The following is a 22080-nucleotide window of genomic DNA, read 5'->3' as shown; positions in this document are numbered from 1 at the left end:
TACCGAATTATACACCCTTCAATGTATAACACATTTTCTCTTTTTTCTCTTTTATATTTGTATCTTGTTTCCTTGAAATAAAAATAAATGTTTAAGTCAATGAGCTGACAATGATGCATCTCTGCGTAGGATTGCACATTTAGACACCAGAGGAAGATATTTTTATTTTTGCAAAGACTTTTTAAACCCCTGGTAGTAATGAACCCTTCTTCAGTTTTGTGATATTCAATTCCAGTGATGTTTAGGAATCAGTTTTGTTGTATTTATTGATGTTGTCTTAATTGCTGGTTGCTCTGTGATTCTGATGTTTTATTAGCTTAATGTATTATCTTTTTTACATTGTGAACAGCCTCAGAGTTAATGATACATATGAACACATTCTAAACTCACAAGAATCCTGTGAGGTAGTCTGGGGTTGGTAGAAAATGTGGTCAAATGACAGCTTCCTTGTGGTGACCCCTTAGGCTTTTCAAGGTAAGAGACATTCAGAACTGGTTAGCCATTGCCTACCTCCGTGCCACACCCTTGGCATTCCCTGGAGGTCTCCTATTCAAATAATAGCCAGACTATACTTAGCTTTCACGAATGAATGAGATCAGGCTAGTCTGACCTACCCAGGTCAGGGCTGTGAAGTAGGTTAGGGAGACAGAAAGAGGTGTGGTCACCTAGACCAGCAGTGTGTTTTATATAGTGGCCCATTTTCCTTGAAGAGACCAAGACCCTTCTGTGGTCATATTTTCTAGCACTGATATTCAGAGGTTTACTGTCTCTGGAAGTACAGGTTTAGTCTTCTGAATCCATGCACTGTAGTTCTATTCAGTTCCCTAGAGGAAGATATGGAAACAAAGCAGAAATAGATTGTGCTGTTTAAGGGGGAAATCAACCACAAACTTCTGGTATCTGTAACAGTTGACATACAAGCATATCTTCTGAATAACTGACCCCTGGAAGGACGCTGAACTTGCTTAGTCCCTGAAAGTATTAAAAACAAAAATTCGCAGAAGCACAAATTGTAATTCCAGAAGAAACCACTAAGGTCACTGCATCACTAAAGTCATAACTGTGACAAATTGCCTACTGTTTCCTACAGTGGATGAACATTCTGATTTTCTACTTGCCAATTAATTGTTTAAAGCCCCAGGAGCTGATGTGTCATCAATCGAAGTGATCTGGCATAGAATTCCTTCTCTCCAGCAAGCAATGTGCAATAACAACATAGTGCCAAAAGCAGAACAGGGTGTAGAAAGGGATTTTCCATCTTTCACTTGTGTTTGCCTAGATAGTCAAGATACTTGTGCTGGTATTGGTTTAGTAACCTCACTAGCCACAAATTTGGGGGAAACTGTCATGGTCTATCCTGTGGTCTGTCCTGACTCAGAGATAAAAAGCCCTAGACATCTAGTTTGCTTTCCTATATCAGATCATTTAATTCCTAGCAAGAGTTACATCTCAGCAACGATTTTGGCTCATTATGTACACAAGTTATACCATTAGAGAATCTATGCTTCTATTTTATCCTTTAATCGCATGTAGCTATCTGCATCTATAATATCCATTACTGCTATAAAGATAAATCAAGAGCAAACTTCCTTCATGTTTGGTGGTACTGGGACAGGAAAAAAGTGTATTGGAGTGAAGTATTTAAATGATTTACAATATTTGCTCAGGTCCATTAGTATCTTATAATCACTATTTTTAAACAGTCTTTGTCATTACAAGAAATAGTAGGAACGAGCTAACAGTCTGCATATATTTATACAAGATGCACATGACCTTATCAACTAGGACAGCTAACTAACATTGGAAGATGACCTTAACGTGTAAATATGGGAGCCTGAAATGATTAAGAACTACTTCTTAGAAGAAGCTCCTTGCCTGTGATCTGCCTATCTTCGGGCAAGATATTTCAATGAGCTATAATGGAGTCTCCTTTAATTCTTACAAACCCACAGGTTATTGCTACATATTCTCAATTGCTATTGCTATATATTCTCAATATTCTAACTAGTGACAGTGATGCTGAATCTTACCTATATTCTCCCTAAACAGAATTGAAATGGGAAAATAAAGGCCTTAAAGGGAAAGAGCAACAGACCCCATCTATGAACTGGATCTTCATTTCTGCAAGGTTGGATATTCCTGCTATTTTCAGGAGCCTCTTGCATCCGGACCACAAAAAATGGGTGCTCCTTTGGCATGGATTACACTGTTCTTAATCTACAAACAACCATGTCATTATGTTATTCCTTTGTTTCTTAGCTCCTTTCCAAAGCTGTTTGATAGATAGGTGAGGAGAATACCTTTATTCTTATTACAGTGCTAGAAAAGGAACAAAAAAACAGCAACCAAAGTGATAAGGAGATTGGAGCACCTCTAATCGGAAGAAGAAGAAGAAGAAGAAGAAGAAGAAGAAGAGGAAGAAGAAGAAGAAGAAGAAGAAGAAGAAGAAGAAGAAGAAGAGGAGGAGGAGGAGGAGGAGGAGGAGGAGGAGGAGGAGGAGTTCCTTTTTATATGCCAAAGGAGTCTCAAAGAGGCTTACAGTCACCTTCCATTTCCTTTCCCCACAACAGACACCCTGTGAGGGAGGTGAGGCTGAGAGAGCCTTGATATCACTGCTTGGTCAGCTTTATCAGCGCCATGGGCATGCCAGATTAGAAGTCCACACTACTAACCACTACACCAAACTGGCTCCTAACCACTACACCAAACAATCAGGACACATGGGACAAAATTTTATCTGCAACAGAATTGTGCAAAAAAACCCAAAAATATACTGCAGACACTTGGAAGGGATTTGAGTTTTGCGCTTGTGACTAATAACAGGATGTGTTGAAACCCCAGAAGTGATTTAAGTGATGGCTGTGACAAGCAAAGGAAACAGAACTTATTTGGATGATACATTAGAAAAAGACGGATTGCTAACTATTGGTTAGATCAACACAAATTTCTCATCCTTGTGCCTGATGTATCCTGCCTTCTCATTCTTACACAGAGGAAATGATACTGTGCAGTAGAAGTGAGATAGCTTCAGACCTGGAAGAAGCTCCTTGAATGGATTACCGCTATCTCGTGTGGTTTTAATGATACATTAAGCAACATTACGAGTGGAGTGTGGCTGCAGCAGTGCAGAGGTTACTTAAGAGCCAGCTTGGGGTAATGGTTAAGGGCAGCAGGCTCAAGTCTGGAGAACCAGGTTTTATTCTCAATTCCACATGGAGCCAACTGGATGATCTCGGGCCAGTTTTCTCAGAACTCTCTCAGCCTCACCTCCCTCACAAGGTGTCCATTGTGGGGAGAGGAAAGGGAAGGTGAACGTAAGCTGCTTTGAGGCTCCTTCGGGTAGAGAAAAGCAGCATATAAGAACCAGCTCTTCTTCAGTAATATCACGGCTCCTTCAGCCTCACCTCCCTCACAGGATGTCTGTTGTGGGGAGAGGAAAGGGAAGGTGAATATAAATCGCTTTGAGACTCCTTCGGGTAGAGAGAAGTGGCATATAAGAACCAACTCTTCTTCTTCAGTAATATTAAGGCATCTTTCAGCCTCACCCACCTCACAGGGTGTCTGTTGTGGGGAGAGGAAAGGGAAGGTGAATGTAAGCCACTTTGAGACTCCCTTGGGTACTAAAATGTGGGGTACAAGAAACCAGCCCTTCTTCCACATTAGAAAATACCGTACACTTACATGCCCAATATTTTATCCGTTTATTTACTGAGAAAGGGAATATACTGGGCTGTCCAATTCAAAAGTGGACACCTGGCCACCTCACCCGGAAGTGATGTCATACTGTCACTCTGACAGTGATTTCCAGTGGATTTCCCACCTGCCACTGTACAGAGTGGTAACGAGGGGTCAGAAGCTGCTGCAGGGAACCCTACCTCCAGGAACTGTAGTGTTGATCTACATTGGGCCAGCAAACCTTTGGAAGCACAGAGCTTCCCAGAACATGGCTTTGAACCTACCCAAAGATATTCCGATGAGAAACTTAAACTCACTGGCAGTCTTCAAGCAAAGGTTGGATGCACACTTTTCTTGGATGCTTTAGGATGCTTAGGGCTGATCCTGCGTTGAGCAGGGGGTTGGACTAGATGGCCTGTGTGGCCCCTCCCAACTCTATGATTCTATGATTCTAGAAGAAAAAAGGAAATCACGAGGCACAGTGATATAGTAGTCTTCTCTATGTTTATAGGTGAAAAGGTTATAACATAAAGTCATAAAGAGTCAACCAAAACGGGATCCTCGGTTAAGTGACCCGCTTTCTGTTTTATCTTCATCGGTGGTTGCTCTTCCAATATACTGTCATAGTAGTAGTTGTAGTATCACATTGGCAAAATGCTCATAATCGTCTGGGGATTTCATAAAGTGCCCCTGTGAGAAACTTAGCATGTACTATCAGGTAGTCTAGAACAGGGGTAGTCAACCTGTGGTCCTCCAGATGTCCATGGACTACAATTCCCATAGGCCCCTGCCAGCACTTGTGGAGGACCACAGGTTGACTACCCCTGGTCTAGAACACCCAAATATGGAGGAAAATCTGGCAGGGGAGACTTTTGCAAGCCTCCCAAGTGATTACAAAGTGCTTTCACATGATGTAAACTCTCTTCCTTTCTAAAAGTTGTGGAAGATTGTGAAAAGGAGCTGTTCTGTCATGGTTGCCCAACGAGGAAGCTTTTCTTGTTCTCTGAGCCTAATTGGAGGTTGCTGCACAAGATGCGTCAGACTAGAAAGAAATACGCAGGTGCTATATAAGCGGAGTTTGAACAAAGGGAATAAGTTGAGCAAGGGAATAAGGACTGCTGGAGCAGCGCGACCCATCAGCGAACGTAAGGATGGAGAGATTTCAACTTCTATTGCCCCTGCTCCTGAGTTTCACATATTCAAACGCCTTCCCAGTGGATGCCAGCAGCAAAAGTGGAGACATGCAGTTGGTGGAGGTAAATATGAACTCTGGATGGCTGAACCATAATGCTTCCCCCCCCCCGTGCAACCATTTTTTTCCACACCAAAACTTTTAAAGACAGCCTTTTGAGCCTTCAGTAGCCTATGGGGTTCTAGAGGCAGGGTATTCAGCTATAGAATCATAGAATCATAGAGTTGGAAGGGGCCATAGAGGCCATCTAGTCCAACCCCCTGATCAACGCAGGATCAGCCCTAAGCATCCTAAAGCATCCAAGAAAAGTGTGTATCCAACCTTTGCTTGAAGACTGCCAGTGAGGGGGAGCTCACCACCTCCTTGGGCAGCCTATTCCACTGCTGAACTACTCTGACTGTGAAAAATATTTTCCTGATATCAAGCCTATATAGTTGTACTTGTAGTTTAAACCCATTACTGCGTGTCCTTTCCTCTGCAGCCAATGGGAACAGCTATGGATTTGATCAATAAGGATTCTGCTGGCTAGAAGCTTCACGTGATTTGTAACGTTTTTAATCTGTTGCCCACCTTTGGCTCAAAGCCTAGGTGAGCTTATAAACATTCTAAATCAGCAAAAATGTATGATAGAATAAAGCTGAGCTAGCAACATAAAATGGCTTTGAAATGGGCATCTCCAGGGCCAGCCTATTCACTGGGCCATCACTGCAACAAACTTCTGGGGATCAGCTGTAATTCCTGGAAATTCCGAGGGCCTATCTGGATGGTGGCAACCATAGCATGAAGCCAGCCTTCCCCCACAGTAGTGGCAGATGCAACAAGCTGCACCACCACCTAGCAAAGAAAGGGGGTGCTGCTGGGCCCAGTCTGCCTGCCTGGTTGGCTGACTTACCCTTCCTCACATGGGAAGCTAAGCCCCTGCAGCAGGCTGGCTAGGTAGGGTAGAGATGCTGGTTGGTTCTCCCTCACTTGGAGAGGTGTTATGGATGCCTGGCCAAGCCAGGCATGGCTGTCTGGCTCATTGACCCAATCCCCATGGAGAGACAATATCTACAACCAGCCAAGCTGTGTGCAGCAGTCTGGTTTGGCAGGCTCAATGGGGGGCCTGGGCTGGAGGTGGCCCAGGGTTCTGTTCCCTACCAGTCTGCCTCTGAGGTCAAGCTGGATTGTGCCAAAGCAGCAGGACATCCTGTTTGCCCCAGAGCAATTCCTGTTTGTGTTTCAGTAGCATAGACCCAGGGTCACCTCATCTCCACCCAGCAGAGAAGAAGGTGGCCTAGTTGGGGCAGCTTCCATGTGGCACATGAGTGAGTGAACAAGGTCATGAATCTACCATATACTGAATCAGACCATGGGTCCATCAAGATTGATATTTTCTACTCAAACTAGCAGCCCCAAGCTCTCCAGCTAAGGTCTTTCACGTCACCTACTGACTGGTCCTTTTTTAGGTAGAGCTGCTAGGCATTTAAACTTGGACCTTCTACATGCAAAACAGATCCTTTGTCCCTGAGCCACAGTCTTTCCCCCTAGTGAGTTTAGATCCCTTGAGCTGACCCTGGAGATCTCAGTGTTTTCATTTTTCAACAGCTTATTGTACGTGGTACCCTCCTTTACACAGGAGAAAGTTCCTCCACTGTGAAGAGCCTTCCTTCTGCTCTTCTGCTGATAGAACAGAGACTTCCAATGAGGAAAGGCTCCATAGGTTGGAGGAAGACTTCAGACTTTGCTTAGTCAAAGAAGAGAATAAAGGCTGCTGTCTCTATTAGAGAAATAAATGATGCTAAAAGGTAAAGGTAAAGGTATCCCCTGTGCAAGCACCGAATCATGTCTGACCCTTGGGGTGATGCCCTCCAGCGTTTTCATGGCAGACTCAATACGGGGTGGTTTGCCAGTGCCTTCCCCAGTCACGACCGTTTACCCCCCAGCAAGCTGGGTACTCATTTTACCGACCTCGGAAGGATGGGAGGCTGAGTCAACCTTGAGCCGGCTGCTGGGATTGAACTCCCAGCCTCAGGGGCAAAGCTTTCAGACGGCTGCCTTACCACTCTGCGCCACAAGAGGCTCTAGATGATGCTACTAGTATCTAAATACAAGCATGGGCAGCTAATGTTTGCATCTGTTCCAAGGACAACCTTGGCTTGTCCAGCTCCGGCTGAAGTCCATGCCAGAGAAGAATTTTTCCCCTTTTCCCTATCCTAGGGGAACTGGGTCTTTCACTATAATGGAAGACCTTTTACCCCAGTCCTTGCCACTCCCCCCACTGCTATTTGGAGCGGTGGAACCAAAATGGGAAGTCAGTATTACACCAATGCCACAAGGTCACTTCTATTGCCAATGTAAAAGTGATGTCACCACAGCAGGGTCATGCTCTACGGTTCACCCCAGTGATGCTCTTAAACCAGAAAAATCTTGACGCCTGTCATAGATCACCATAGAGGTGTAATCCACACAGCTTGCTACCTGCAACAGCCAGGTATATCCCTGCCTTGGAATGCATCTTTAATTCTGCTTTGAACAACCAACAGCCAGTGATATCTTCTCCTGACTTCCACTGATACCTGGAAGCAGTCACTCACCTAGGAAAGCTGACTTCCCATTACGTAGCTTCATAACAAAGCCATCACTTCCAGGTCTTTCAGCCACCACTATCTTTTAAAAAACTTTAGCAGAGCCCTTTTGGCAAACTGAAAGGTGTTCTAGTGACTTTCAAAGTGTGCTCTATGGAAGGCTGAGGGCGCCTGGCAGTTCAGCAGGAGGTCCTCAGTTAGAAAAAAAATAATAGCTGATAGGCTATGAGAGCCAGTTTGGTGTAGTGGTTAGGAGGGTAGACTTCTAATCTGGCACTGGTGGTTTGCCAGTGCCTTCCCCAGTCATTACCGTTTACCCCCCAGCAGCAAGCTGGGTACTCATTTTACCGACCTCGAAAGGATGGAAGGCTGAGTCAACCTTGAGCCGGCTGCTGGGATTGAACTCCCAGCCTCATGGGCAAAGCTTTCAGACGGCTGCCTTACCACTCTGCACCACAAGAGGCTAGTGTCTATAACTTAGTGCACCACCTATACAAGAAAATCCTTTCAGAATTCTTCCAACATTGAGCAATAAGCATCCCAGCCGTGACTAAAAGAAAATTAATAAGTGTTTTATGTTCATGTAGGGTGTTTTCCTTGATAAATAAGTTAAGTAGAATCAATAGCAAGTTTCCTTTGTTCCCAGGTTGTGATAGCAAGCTCAGCAAATATTCATTTCCAAAAATTTGCAAGACCACCACATATGAACCCACATTCCAAGTTCAGCACAACCCCTCAAACGATTTTTATTGTCTAATTTCATTACGGGGGCTGCCCTAACTGGAATGAAATACTACCTTTGTAAACCTCTTGTAAACCACTTGAGACTGAAAGGAAAGCATTGGAATACTTGTTCCTAGTCTGTATCATTAAATTAATATTCAGTTCTATTTCCCAATTATTTTCTAAAATCCTAGATCTATTATTACAGCTGTCTCATAATTGATATCCAGTGTTTGTTGGTTTGTCTTCCTCCTAGGATTATTTACAAAAGTTCTACACTGACAAAGGAGCACCAGTTTCCCAGTCCAATTTTAACTCTATGACTGAAAAGCTGAAAAAAATGCAGGAGTTTTTCGGCTTGGAAGTGACTGGGGAGGTGGATGCTGAAACAATGGAGGCGATGAAGAAGCCCAGGTGCGGCGTACCTGACCTGGGTGGTTTCACCCTCACAGAGGGAAACCCTAAATGGGACAAAACCCACCTGACATACAGGTAAAGTAAATTTTTGCCAGGAATGAGGGGCTTTACGCTATGCCTTAGGGCAGGGGTAGTCAAACTGCGGCCCTCCAGATGTCCATGGACTACAATTCCCATTCGCTGGCAGGGGCTCCTGGGAATTGTAGTCCATGGACATCTGGAGGGCCGCAGTTTGACTACCCCTGCCTTAGGGGGTCTAAAGCCTCCAGTCTTCAATGTGCCTACTCACGAGGAAATCCCATTCATATTTATAGCACACCACTGGAGAAGGAAATGGCAAACCACTCCAGTATCTTTGCCATGAAAACTCTATGGACAGTTCCAATAGGCATAACGATATGACGCCGGAAGATGAGCCCCTCAGGTCGGAAGGTGTCCAATATGCTACTGGGGATGAGCAGACGGCTAGTACAAGTAGTGCCAGAATGAATTAAGCGAATGGGCCAAAGCCGAAAGGACGCTCAGTTGTGGAAGTAACTGGTGGCGAAAAGACAGTCCGATGCTGTAAAGATTTTTATTCCATAGGAACCTGGAACGTCAGATCCATGAATCAAGGCAAGCTGGACGTGGTCAAACAAGAAATGACAAGACTGAACATCGACATTTTAGGAATCAGTGAACTAAAATGGACAGGAATGGGTGAATTTAATTCAGATAACCATCAGGTATACTACTGTGGACAAGAATCTCGCAGAAGAAATGGAGTAGCCTTCATAATCAATAAGAGAGTAGGAAAAGCAGTCTTGGGATACAATCCCCAAAATGACAGAATGATCTCAGTTCGAATCCAAGGCAAACCATTCAACATCACAGTGATCCAGGTCTATGCCCCAACCACTGCTGCTGAAGAGGATGAAGTTGATCAGTTCTATGAAGCCCTACAACACCTTCTAGAAGCAACGCCAAAAAATGATGTGCTTATCATCATGGGGGATTGGAATGCTAAAGTAGGAAGCCAAAAGATAACCGGGATAACAGGCAAGTTTGGCCTTGGAGTACAAAATGAAGCAGGGCACAGGCTGGTAAAATTTTGTCAAGAGAATACAATGGTCATAGCAAACACTCTTTTCCAACAACCCAAGAGACGACTCTACACATGGACATCACCAGACGGTCAACACAGAAATCAGATTGACTATGTGCTCTGCAGCCAAAGATGGAAAAGTTCTATCCAGTCAATAAAAACAAGACCAGGAGCTGATTGTGGTTCAGATCATGAGCTTCTTGTTGCAAAATTTAGGCTTAAATTGAAGAAAGTAGGGAAAAGCACTAGGCCACTCAGGTATGAACTAAATCATATCCCCAACGAATACACAGTAGAGGTGACAAATAGATTTAAGGAATTAGATCTGATAGACAGAGTGCCTGAAGAACTATGGACGGAGGTTCGCAACATTGTACAAGAGGTAGCAACTAAAACCATCCCAAAGAAAAAGAAATGCAAGAAATCAAAATGGCTGTCTGAGGAAGCTTTACAAATAGCTAAGGAGAGAAGTGAAAGGCAAGGGAGAAAGAGAAAGATACACCCAACTGAATGCAGAATTCCAGAGAAAAGCTAGAAGAGATAAGAATGCCTTCTTAAATGAACAGTGCAAACAAATAGAAGAAAACAATAGAATGGGGAGGACCAGAGATCAGATGCAGTAAAAGTGCTACACTCAATATGCCAGCAAATTTGGAAAACTCAACAATGGCCACAGGATTGGAAAAGGTCAGTTTACATTCCAATCCCAAAGAAGGGCAATGCCAAAGAATGTTCAAACTACCGCACCATTGCACTAATTTCTCATGCTAGCAAAGTTATGCTCAAAATCCTACAAGCTAGGCTCCAGCAATATGTGGACTGAGAACTTCCAGAAGTACAGGCAGGATTTCGAAGAGGCAGAGGAACTAGAGATCAAATTGCCAACATACGCTGGATCATGGAGAAAGCTAGGGAGTACCAGAAGAACGTCTACTTCTGCTTCATTGACTATGCTAAAGCCTTTGATTGTGTGGAGCACAACAAATTGTGGCAAGTTCTTAAAGAGATGGGAATACCAGAGCATCTTATTTGTCTCTTGAGAAATTTATTTGCAGGTCAAGAAGCAACAGTGAGAACTGAACATGGAATCACTGACTGGTTCAAAATTGAGAAAGGAGTTCGGCAAGGCTGTATACTATCGCCTTGCCTATTTAACTTGTATGCGGAGCACATCATGAGAAATGCGAGATTAGAGGAGCCGCAAATTAGGATCAAGATTGCAGGGAGAAATATCAACAACCTCAGATATGCAGATGATACCACTCTAATGGCAGAAAGTGAAGAGGAACTAAAGAGCCTGTTGATGCGGGTGAAGGAGGAGAGTGCAAAAGTTGGCTTGAAACTCAACATTAAGAAAACAAAGATCATGGTATCCGGCCCTCTCAATTCCTGGCAAATAGATGGGGAAGAAATGGAGATAGTGACAGATTTTATTTTCCTGGGCTCCAAGATCACTGCAGATGGGGACTGCAGCAAAGAAATTAAAAGACGCTTGCTCCTGGGGAGGAAAGCTATGGCAAATCTAGACAGCATCCTAAAAAGCAGAGACATCACCCTGCCAACAAAAGTGCGTTTAGTCAAGGCTATGGTATTCCCAGTTGCAATGTATGGCTGCGAAAGTTGGACCATAAGGAAGGCCGAGCGTCAAAGAATTGAGGCTTTTGAACTCTGGTGCTGGAGAAGACTCTTGCGAGTCCCTTGGACTGCAAGGCGAACAAACCGGTCAGTCCTAGAGGAGATCAGCCCTGAGTGCTCCTTAGAAGGCCAGATCCTGAAGATGAAACTCAAATGCTTTGGCCACCTCATGAGAAGGAAGGACTCCCTGGAGAAGAGCCTAATGCTGGGAGCGATCGAGGGCAAAAGAAGAAGGGGACGACAGAGAATGAGGTGGATGGATGGAGTCACTGAAGCAGTCGGTGCAAACCTAAATGGACTCTGGGGAATGGTAGAGGACAGGAAGGCCTGGAGGATCATTGTCCATGGGGTCGCGATGGGTCGGACACGACTTCGCACATAACAACAACAACAATATATCTAAACCCTTTCATTTCAATGGGATCCTTCATGCTTAATGTTCCAGGAGATTGGGCTATACCTGTCTTGGTGGCCACAGTTTTGAATGCCACTTCTCAGGATTTCCATTTGAGCAGAATTTCTGACTTTTCCAAATAGCACATCTGAGACTGCATGCAGGGGGCGGTATACAGCCAATACAATCATATAACTGACTTGCATTTCATATATAATTTTAAAGGATTGTGAACTATACGCCAGATTTAAGAAGAGACTTCGTGTCAAGAATAATCCAGGAAGCGTTTGAAGTTTGGAGCAAAGTATCACCCCTGACGTTCGAGGAAAAGCCGGACGGCGTCCAAGATATAATGATCTCCTTTAACAGAGGAGGTAAGCTATCTTTACTTCTGTCTTGTCAATGCTTTCCATAGAGTTGGCTGGTTCCCCTTGGCTACAAGTAGAGGGATGATGGGAAGGGTTGCCAGATTCAAGTTGGGAAACTTCTGGAGATGTGGAGATAGAGCCTGGGGTAGACAGGAATTTCAGTGGGGTAGAAGGCCACAAAGGTCAATAAAGGTTTCTGATATCTGAAAGTCCACCTTCCAAAGCATCCGTTTCCTCCAACGGAGCCAATCTCTGTAGTCTGGGGGTGTGTTGTAATGGCTGTAAGGAAAAACATTCGTTGGGACTGAATACATTCACTCTTCTTCATTCAGATCATGGCGATAACTCTCCCTTTGATGGGCCCAGTGGAGTCCTGGCTCATGCTTTCCAGCCTGGGAAATTTATAGGTGGAGATGCCCATTTTGATGATGATGAAACATGGACAGTACAAGACTCAAGAGGTATGCCTACATATCTTTCAAAGATCCACCCTAATGACTCAAGAACATAAACCATTTATTTAGATTGAAGCTCTAGCGAGCTTGGTCTGTTTAGCCTGAACAGGAGACGATTGAGAGGGGATCTGGATGGACCAGAACCAATGGGATGAAATTAATGAAAAAGAAATTCCATCTAAACCTCTGGAAGAAGTTTCTGACAATTAGAGCGGTTTCTCAGTGGAACAGGCTTCCTCGGGAGGTGGTGGGTTCTCCATCTTTGGAACTTTTTAAACAGAGGCTGCATAGCCATCTGACGGAGAGGCTGATTCTGTGAAGGCTCAAGGGGGTGGCAGGTTACAGGGGATGAGCGATTGGGATGTGAGTGTCCTGCATAGTGCAGGGGGTTGGACTAGATGACCCTGGAAGTCCCTTCCAACTCTATGATTCTATGAAAGGTATTTAGTTGGACACTGTCTCAGAATATGTGGCTTCTCTATTTAACCATTGCAGATTTACTTATTGTTGGGAGTATATTTATATGCCATGTTTGTCCTATAACACAGTCTTAATAACTGTTGGCGTATGTTCTGCTTCTATGCAATGGGCCCGACCAGATTACTGGAGCGGCATATCTTAATTTGATATTGTAGATGCCTGTTGTTCCTTTGAATTAAAAACCTTGCTTCTTTGTCTTGCTTCCAGGCACCATCCTGTTTCTCGTGGCTGCCCACGAGTTTGGCCATTCCCTTGGTCTGTCCCACTCCACAGAAGCTGGAGCGCTGATGTTCCCCACCTATTCTTACGTGGATCCTCGCACGTTTCAGCTACCTCAGGATGACATTGATGGCATTCAAGCCATCTATGGTAAAGGCACCCGCTGTTTCCAAATGAATGAATTTGACTCAAGAGTCTTTCAGATTTCACTACAGTTTACTTGCATGCAGTTTAGTCATTCAAGGCAGTGCTCTTGCATAGCTTCTTTATTTTATTTTGTGTGGTGTAGAGGTGGAGTCTGACTAGGGACCAGAGGGGTAGTCAAACTGCGGCCCTCCAGATGTCCATGGACTACAATTCCAAGGAGCCCCCTGCCAGCATTCGCTGGCAGGGGGCTCCTGGGAATTGTAGTCCATGGACATCTGGAGGGCCGCAGTTTGACTACCCCTGAGATAAGGTGTCCACCACAAGTTGAGTTGAGGGTTCCGGATGCGACTTACACACAGGTGTGATACCAGGTAACTAACATTATCAGGTGTGCTTGGGAACAGAAGGATTCGGATACAGAGTGCAGACTGGGGAGTTTGAGCTTCATACTTTCACTCATGCTGTTTTCCTGAGCTGAAATGGCCATTGGAGTCCTATTTGCTCTGTGGATCCATTTGCACTGACTAAAGCACAAGGAGCCCCACCATTGAGCAAATAGGCCTCTTTGCAGTTGGATAAACCTGCTCACAAGCTGAAATTCAGGCCAAATGGGAGTTGGTTCGGGGCTCGGGAACCAAGGTTCAGGGAAGATTGATATATATATATATATATATATATATATATATATATATTATTATTATTATTATTATTATTATTATTATTATTATTATTATTATTATTATTATTATTATTATTATTATTTTATTTATATCCTGCCTCCCCCCGAAGGCTCGAGGCAGAATGGGAAGTTTAATTTCCCATTCAACATTTCAACTTCTCATTCATTCGTTCGTTCGTTCGTTCGTTCGTTCATTCATTCTCTCTCTCTCTCTCTCTCTCTCTCTCTCTCTCTCTCTCTCTCTCTGATCATTTATGCACTGGGAACTTCACTGCCCCAGTTCCCATGCAGGAACACAAATCGGGGGCGGATGAGGTGCACCGGGCCAAGGGCTCCCCCATGTGGGTGCAGGAAGAACTGGGGCAACCTGCCATGACTAAAACTCCAGCCTACAGCCTGGCATGGAACCTCCAGTGCGTAAACGGTCCCTGTCTGTCTGTCTGTCTCTCTCTCTCTCTCCCCTACCTTCACCTTCCTTTCCCTGTGGGAAGTTTTTGAATTTTGAGAACATTCTGTGGGCACCACCATAAAATTGCTGTCACGCCAGATGCAGCGAATCACAAAATGGCTTATAGTGATCTGAAGCCAACCACAAAATATTGGGTGATTTCCAGCCAAGTGTCTCTGTACAATGGAGACAGTTATTTCCAAGTTGATGCTCCTTGCAGATACAAAGGTGCTGCCTCCTCAGCGCTTCTGAAGTGCCAGTGATATGGAGAAGAGCCAGAATGACTCTTTGCTTTGGGGGAAGTAGGACATGGGAGCCAATAAACCTACACCATGTTGGAGATCATGGGGCCCAACCAATCTTATACATGTGCTATGATGGGCAACCAAGAACAAATTGCAGCGCTCTGAATTCCTTAGAGTAAAATCAGGATGAAATTTTGTTCAGATTCTATAATATTTTTGTGCCCACAAATTACTGAACACAAAATAATTTAAAAAAAACAAACTTAATAACTGTTTGCATTGCAGCTTGTGCGTCTCCATCATCCACCCCTGCCCATGGCCTTTGTCCAACTGAATACCAGTTTCAGCCCTGAAATCCCATAGTTGTATTATTTTTACTTTTCCTTCCCCTTAGGAAAATCACACCAAGCACAACAACCAACTGGCCCTGTCTCGCCAAAAGCGTGTAGCTCCAGAACAACGTTTGATGCTGCCACCACCTTGCGTGGAGAAATCATGTTCTTTAAAGACAGGTAAGTCAGAGTTCTTTCCAAGATGTGCCATGGTGCCCTTCATGCACCGAGCAGGCACCTCCCCTAAAAACAATGCTTAAATCCAAACCAGTAGTGCTGAGTGCACCAAGCAGCATTGTTTGGGCCCTGGATTGACTTGAAGCAACTGAGATTCAGTCCTTTCTGGTACATGTGCCTGCTCTGTGCATGGAAAGGAACTCTTATCATCAATGGAGCATCTACTGGAGCATCAATGGAGCATCTACAGTCACATGGTGGACAAGAACGATTAAGTTCAGCATGAGGTGGGGTTCTTAGTCTAGATTAAGGATGGAAGGCATGTCTAGGGGCCTGGAAGATGCTCTGGAAACCCTACAGATGCCATTTAGAGCATGAAATAAAAGATGGGGAACAGTAGAATCTAATAAGCTATCTTGAAGGCTTAGCAGGCAATCCTTAACAGAGTTTCACCTGGGAAAGCCCATTGAGTTCTGCTAACGTGGAAGTAGGAGAGTCTGCATAGGATCATGGTGCTAAACACTCTATGCAGCGCATAGGGGAAGGATCACAGAGGGAGAGGTGGGAAGGTGAGTTTTTTTAAGGGGGGAAGAGGGGATTCTAGTCTGCAGTTGGGTTGCCAATCATCAAGTGGTACAAAAGCAATGAATGGGGTACATGGAAAATCCAGAAAAGAAAGAGAGCTGTGTAATGGTGGCTATAAAGATTAAATAATATTGCCTCCAAAAGTGCAAAAAAATATGGAATAGTTAAGCAATCCTAAGCAATAAACATATAAATTTATAAATTTTTATACAAAAATTCAACAAGCGCAGTACAAAAAGTATCCAAGTGGAAGTTCAACAGGTATAGTTCAGGCTTCAGTTTGATCTAACTGTACCAAAGATGCTAAATCATTTCTAACATGTTATTTCTAATTTTAATGTAGGTTTTTCTGGCGCAAATCCCCTCACATATCAGAAATAGAACTCAATTCCATTTCCCTCTTCTGGCCAAATCTGCCATCAGGAATAGATGCTGCCTATGAAAGTTATGAAAAAGACCAAGTTTTTCTTTTTAAAGGTAACCCCTAGTGATTTTCAAATTATGTTCTCATATAACATTGTCCCGGGCTCCATTTTCCTGGGCTCCAAGATCACTGCAGATGGGGACTGCAGCAAAGAAATTCAAAGATGCTTGCTCCTGGGGAGGAAAGCTATGGCAAATCTAGACAGCATCCTAAAAAGCAGAGATATCACCCTGCCAGCTAAAGTGCATCTAGTCAAGGCCATGGTCTTCCCAGTTGCAATATATGGCTGAGAAAGTTGGACCATAACGAAGGCCGAGCGTCAAAGAATTGAGGCTTTTGAACTCTAGTGCTGGAGAAGACTCTTGTGAGTCCCTTGGACTGCAAGGTGAACAAACCGGTCAGTCCTAGAGGAGATCAGCCCTGACTGCTCCTTAGAAGGCCAGATCCTGAAGATGAAACTCAAGTACTTTGGCCACATCATGAGAAGGAAGGACTCCCTGGAGAAGAGCCTAATGCTGGGAGCGATCGAGGGCAAAAGAAGAAGGGGACGACAGAGAATGAGGTGGCTGGATGGAGACACTGAAGCAGTTGGTGCAAACTTAAATGGACTTTGAGGAATGGTAGAGGAGAGGAAGGCCTGGAGAATCATTGTCCATGGGGTCGCAATGGGTCAGACATGCCTTTGCAACTAACAACAACAACATTGTTAGATATAAAGTCTCACACATTGGCGCCTTAGATATAAAGTCTCACACATTGGCGCCTTTCACAGATGTTACCCATTGTTGAATCTTTTCCAAGTAAGAAAAAGAATTGGCTTTTATGCCCCGCTTTACATGGCCCGAAAAAAGTGCCAAGTGTCCAGAATGGAGCCCTTCCCTGTAGTCAGGCTCAGTCCTGGACTGACCTCATCATCAGATGGCTGCCAGTAGGAACTTAGGAGGCGGGGGGGGGGGCAGGGGATCACCAGCATCATGTATGCCATGACATCCATTCGGGGGGGGGGACCAGAAATAATGACATAATAGCCAGGAATTCTATGGAAAAATCATAGAGATGCCTCCGATTGGTAAAGCAATGAGATGTTACCATACCGTTAAACAGCCCTTCTTCTTCTTTATTGATGAAAATAGTGGCCAACTAGGTAAGCTACTTCTAGCAGATATTTCAGGCCAAACTCTTGTACCATCAGTGGCCCGTCCAGCAGAAAGCACTGAATTTTACTTTTCTTTTCAGGAAACAGATATTGGGCTCTAAATGGCTATGACATTGTACGTGGCTATCCTAAAAGCATCACCCAACTGGGCTTCCCCCGAGACATTAATCAAATAGATGCTGCATTCACTGATTCAGAGACTGGGAAGACTTATTTCTTCGTAGGCAGCAATTACTGGAGGTACAGTGAAATATCCCGCATTGATGATGTGCCATTCTTTCTAAGTGATTTGAGTATCTAAGATACTTGAGACAGAGCAACTGAGGTTTCTTTCACAGATAATAGATTTTCTATTGATAGTCCATGAATATAATCCAACATGGCTTCTCTTATGTTGTTATAGACAGCTTCAAGAGGGAATGGGATAAATTTATGAAGCAGAGGTCCATGACTGACTGTTAGCCACAAAGTATAGCAGAGACACTGTTTCTGGGGCCGAGATACCCTGTTCTCTTGGGGGAGGGTTTCTGGAGTTCTGGCTCCACTGATGGACCTCCTGATGTGACCTGGGTTTCACCACTGTGTTTCACCACTGTGACCAATTCCACACGGTGAAGAATTCCACACAGTGCCTTACCACCTGTCTGGTGGCACGGCAAATTCCCGTGTCCCCATGATGTCAGCACCCGTCCAGCACTGGCAGAGGGCTAGCCCAAATCAGGCCTCCAGCCTTCCCATGGCAAGAGAATGCAGATTCTTCCATGGTCCTTTTTGTGCTGCAGGCACTGTCAGCGGCCATATAAGGCCAGGCCCATGTGAATGGGGGAAAGCTGGGCCTTCGAGGCCCAGCTCCTCCCCTGCCTAAAGCACTTTGTAAAGGACAAAAAATGTCCCCGTTGGTTCTGAGCCCTTTATGGCACCACTGAGCCAAATGGGCATCATGTTTAATGTTCAAGAAGGTGGGATAGCGTAATGCAACCCCACCTTCATGAAAAAAATTAAAATCAACTTTGTGAAAATGTTTAAAAACACACCCTGCCTATACAGTGGAACCTTTCTGCCCTGGCTGCCTCACGTGGAGGCAGAAATCTGGGGCAGACAGGGTCCACTGCTGAAAATAGTCCCCCATGTGGACACAGGAAGTGTCGGGGCAAACTCCCAGCAGTGGCCTGACATGGCCGCAACAGTGCAAAATAGGTCTGTATGACACAGAGTCATTGGCCTGATCCAACATGGCTTCTCTTATGTTCATAAGAAGAAGAAGAAGAAGAGTTGGTTCTTATATGCCGCTTTCCCTACCCGAAGGAGGCTCAAAGCGGCTTACAGTCGCCTTCCCATTCCTCTCCCCACAACAGACACCTTGTGGTGTAGGTGAGGCTGAGAGAGCCCAGATATCATTGCTCAGTCAGAACAGTTTTATCAGTGCCGTGGCGAGCCCAAGGTCACCCAGCTGGCTGCATGTGGGGGAGCGCAGAATCGAACCTGGCATGCCAGATTAGAAGTCCGCACTCCTAACCACTACACCAAACTGGCTAAGTACAGATTTCTTTGCTGTAAGCTCAGTGGGAAAGGCAGACTATAAATAACATTTCAAAATAAAAATGTCATGCTTAGCATGAAAACCTTACTGAATTGTTTTTGCTTGTTAATCTGTTTAGGATGACACTGATTTCCACCACGGAGTGTAATGTCAATCAGATTTTTACAGTGCTCCATTCTCTTTGTTGTGACTGGGGGAAAAAACCCTTTCCTCCCCAGGCCTACAAATTAAAGTTGTGTCCCATTTTTCAGATATGATGAATACAGACAATCAATGGAAAGGGGATACCCCAGAAATGTAGCCCAAGACTTCCGAGGAGTTGGCCCCAGAATTGATGCTGCTCTCATGTATGATGGTACGGGATTTTTTAAAATGTCTTGTGTTTGTTTTTGCTAATGATTGATACAATCTGCATTACACAATTGGGACTGATTTAAAGAATCACATGAACCAAAAAGGCGAATGCCGTTTTGGGCTGTATCAACAGGGGCATCACATCAAAATCACAAGATGTCATAGTCCCATTGTATACGGCACTGGTCAGACCACACCTGGAGTACTGTGTGCAGTTCTGGAGGCCTCACTTCAAGAAGGACGTAGATAAAATTGAAAGGGTACAGAGGAGAGTGACGAAGATGATCTGGGGCCAAGGGACCAAGCCCTATGAAGATAGGTTGAGGGACTTGGGAATGTTCAGCCTGGAGAAAAGGAGGTTGAGAGGGGACATGATAGCCCTCTTTAAGTATTTGAAAGGTTGTCACTTGGAGGAGGGCAGGATGCTGTTCCCATTGGCTGCAGAGAAAAGGACATGCAGTAATGGGTTTAAACTTCAAGCACAACAATATAGGCTAGATATCAGGAAAAAAATTTTCACAGTCAGAGTAGTTCAGCAGTGGAATAGGCTGCCTAAGGAGGTGGTGAGCTCCCCCTCACTGGCAGTCTTCAAGCAAAGGTTGGATGCACACTTTTCTTGGATGCTTTAGGATGCTTAGGGCTGATCCTGCGTAGAGCAGGGGGCTGGACTAGATGGCCTGTATGGCCCCTTACAACTCTATGATTCTATGATTCTAGGAGTATGGAAAAGACAATCATTTTCCAAGGGTTTTCTCAGAATTCAAAGAATATCGTCAATGTGTTTAAAGAACCATTCAGCTGAATCCCCAAATTCAGCTGAAAAACCCGGCCATATAATCAATTGTTTCTTGTACATTTTTCAGTGCTTGAACACGTGAAGAACAAAAGAGCTATGTGGTTCTCCATAAACTTGGGACACATCCAGAATACTGATATATACTGATGGTCCTTCACTATCCCCCCAATACCTGAAGACTTCACTACACTAGGAACTGGTCTTGAACTAAAAATGTTACTGTGACTTAGAAGGAAAACAATATTTGCCTGCATAGCCTAAATCTCCATCACAATCAGCGTGTCCATACCCATAGCAGAAGCCTTTCCTTTGTTTTCTGTGGAAAATCAGTCTGGAGGGAGAGACCCATTTCAATTTCCTTTATTTCTATTTCTCTTCTAGGGTACGTCTATTTTTTCCAAGGAACAAGACAGACCCAGTTTGACCTTAATAGCAAAAGAATTGTCCGAGACAATCTGAGAACCAACGCCTGGTTGAACTGTTAAGGCATCTCTGAGCAATTGTACCTCCCATGTCTAATCTTTCTTTAGAGGCATGGTGCTCCTTCTTTTACCGGGTGCTCAAAGATTACATCTGGCATTCTTCTCTCACTCTACTTTACGGCAAGTTCCGGATGAATTGGTGCAATCAAATGCTTTGGGAAGACACTGTGTTGAGATGAGGTTTATTCTCCCATTTCTATAAAGTACTTTTTAAACATAGCTCTGTGTGTTTCTTTCCATGGTGATTTCCTAACAAAGCTGTACAGCCAAGATGGTACCACTCCATAGTCTCCCACCCAGGAAATGCCATGAGGATACAGTGGAAGAATTAAATACATTCATGCTTTTGACAGTTTTGTGGCTAATTTGATCCTGTGTTGTTGGATTACTTTTAGCTGAAAGTCTGAACTGGGTTGACATGGCTGTGTGGTGAATTTTCATGTGGTAGAAGCCATGAAAGATCTTTTCTATTCTGTGTGAATGTACTACATTTAATAAATCCTGCATTCTCATTTGTGTAGCTTCTTAGGTGTTTGTGGACATTAGGGGGGACTAGCTCCCATCCCACACTCCTCCATGCTAGGGAAAACCCAAGTAGAAGAAGAAGATGATGATGATGAAGAAGAGTTGGTTCTTATATGCCGCTTTTGTCTACCCAAAGGAGGCTCAAAGTGGCTTACAGTCGCCTTCCCTTCCCTCTCCCCACAACAGACACCCTGTGGGGTGGGTGAGGCTGAGAGAGCCCTGATATTATTGCTCAGTCAGAATAGCTTTATCAGTTCTGTGGCGAGCCCAAGGTCACCCAGCTGGCTGCATGTGGGGGAGTGCAGAATCGAACCCAGCATGCCAGATTAGAAGTCCGCACTCCTAACCACTACACCAAACTGGCTCTCAAGTGGATAGAGAATTATTCAGGAACTTGGACTAAATGTATTTGGTAACTTCTCTGCAGGCTAATCACTTGTGAGATAAATTATACTACTGCTTATAAATTCACTCCCAACTTCTTCAGGTGTATGTGGAGGTACGCTTCACCTCCCTCCTGTAGTTTCACTTAAGAATAGATTGTTTCAGAGAGATAGAGATAGCTATAACCTTCCAGTCTACTGTAGGAGAGTAGAGCAGAGAAGCTTTCTTTAAGTTTCACAAATAGTTGTTAAGGATTATTGGAGAAAATAGCATCAAAACCTTGGTCTGCCCTTAGCTTCCAGTTGCCTAGACAGACTCTCAAGGCCCATCTAAATTCCCATTTGGGAGCTCCTTTAAATTTCACCATTGGGAACAATTCTGGTTGGGAACACCGTAGCATTTTTCCTCTCCAAATTTCACTGGTGGTCATGGCCAGGCCTGTCGCCATCGAGTCCTCCTTTATCAGGGGACATAACTGTGAAGATGGACAGGGCCCTTTCCAGGGAAGTTGTGGCTTCCAAGCCCACCTCTGCTCCCACAGAAATCAAGGGCCTACAGAATGGTACCTGAGAGATTAGTGGCCTTTGGGTTGCCAAG

At 44.4% G+C, this 22080-nt stretch overlaps 1 protein-coding gene across 1 annotated transcript; it reads left to right on the top strand.

The window, feature by feature from the left end:
- The first annotated feature begins 4771 nt into the window (after positions 1-4771).
- Positions 4772-21086, top strand: LOC143839473 (interstitial collagenase-like). The gene is made up of 10 exons (XM_077341535.1): positions 4772-4931; positions 8414-8649; positions 11913-12061; positions 12388-12516; positions 13198-13359; positions 15123-15240; positions 16166-16299; positions 17483-17642; positions 19194-19297; positions 20474-21086. The coding sequence occupies exons 1-10, from the start codon at positions 4827-4829 to the stop codon at positions 20575-20577; spliced, it is 1401 nt and encodes a 466-aa protein (XP_077197650.1). The 5' UTR covers positions 4772-4826; the 3' UTR covers positions 20578-21086.
- Positions 21087-22080: the final 994 nt, after the last annotated feature.

This window comes from Paroedura picta, chromosome 6 (assembly GCF_049243985.1).
Source record: "Paroedura picta isolate Pp20150507F chromosome 6, Ppicta_v3.0, whole genome shotgun sequence".
NCBI lineage: Eukaryota > Metazoa > Chordata > Lepidosauria > Squamata > Gekkonidae > Paroedura > Paroedura picta.
The sequence above is the reverse complement of the archived record's forward strand: the minus strand, read 5'-3'. Positions and strand labels throughout refer to the sequence as shown.

What these genes read in the sequence shown, in the direction of transcription:
- LOC143839473 (XM_077341535.1), top strand. Translation starts at nt 4,827, where the DNA reads ATGGAGAGATTTCAACTTCTATTGCCCCTGCTCCTGAGTTTCACATAT. An exon ending in GACAGTACAAGACTCAAGAG is followed by an intron (nt 12,517 to 13,197) that starts GTATGCCTACAT and finishes TCTTGCTTCCAG; the next exon opens with GCACCATCCTGTTTCTCGTG. An exon ending in ATCATGTTCTTTAAAGACAG is followed by an intron (nt 15,241 to 16,165) that starts GTAAGTCAGAGT and finishes ATTTTAATGTAG; the next exon opens with GTTTTTCTGGCGCAAATCCC.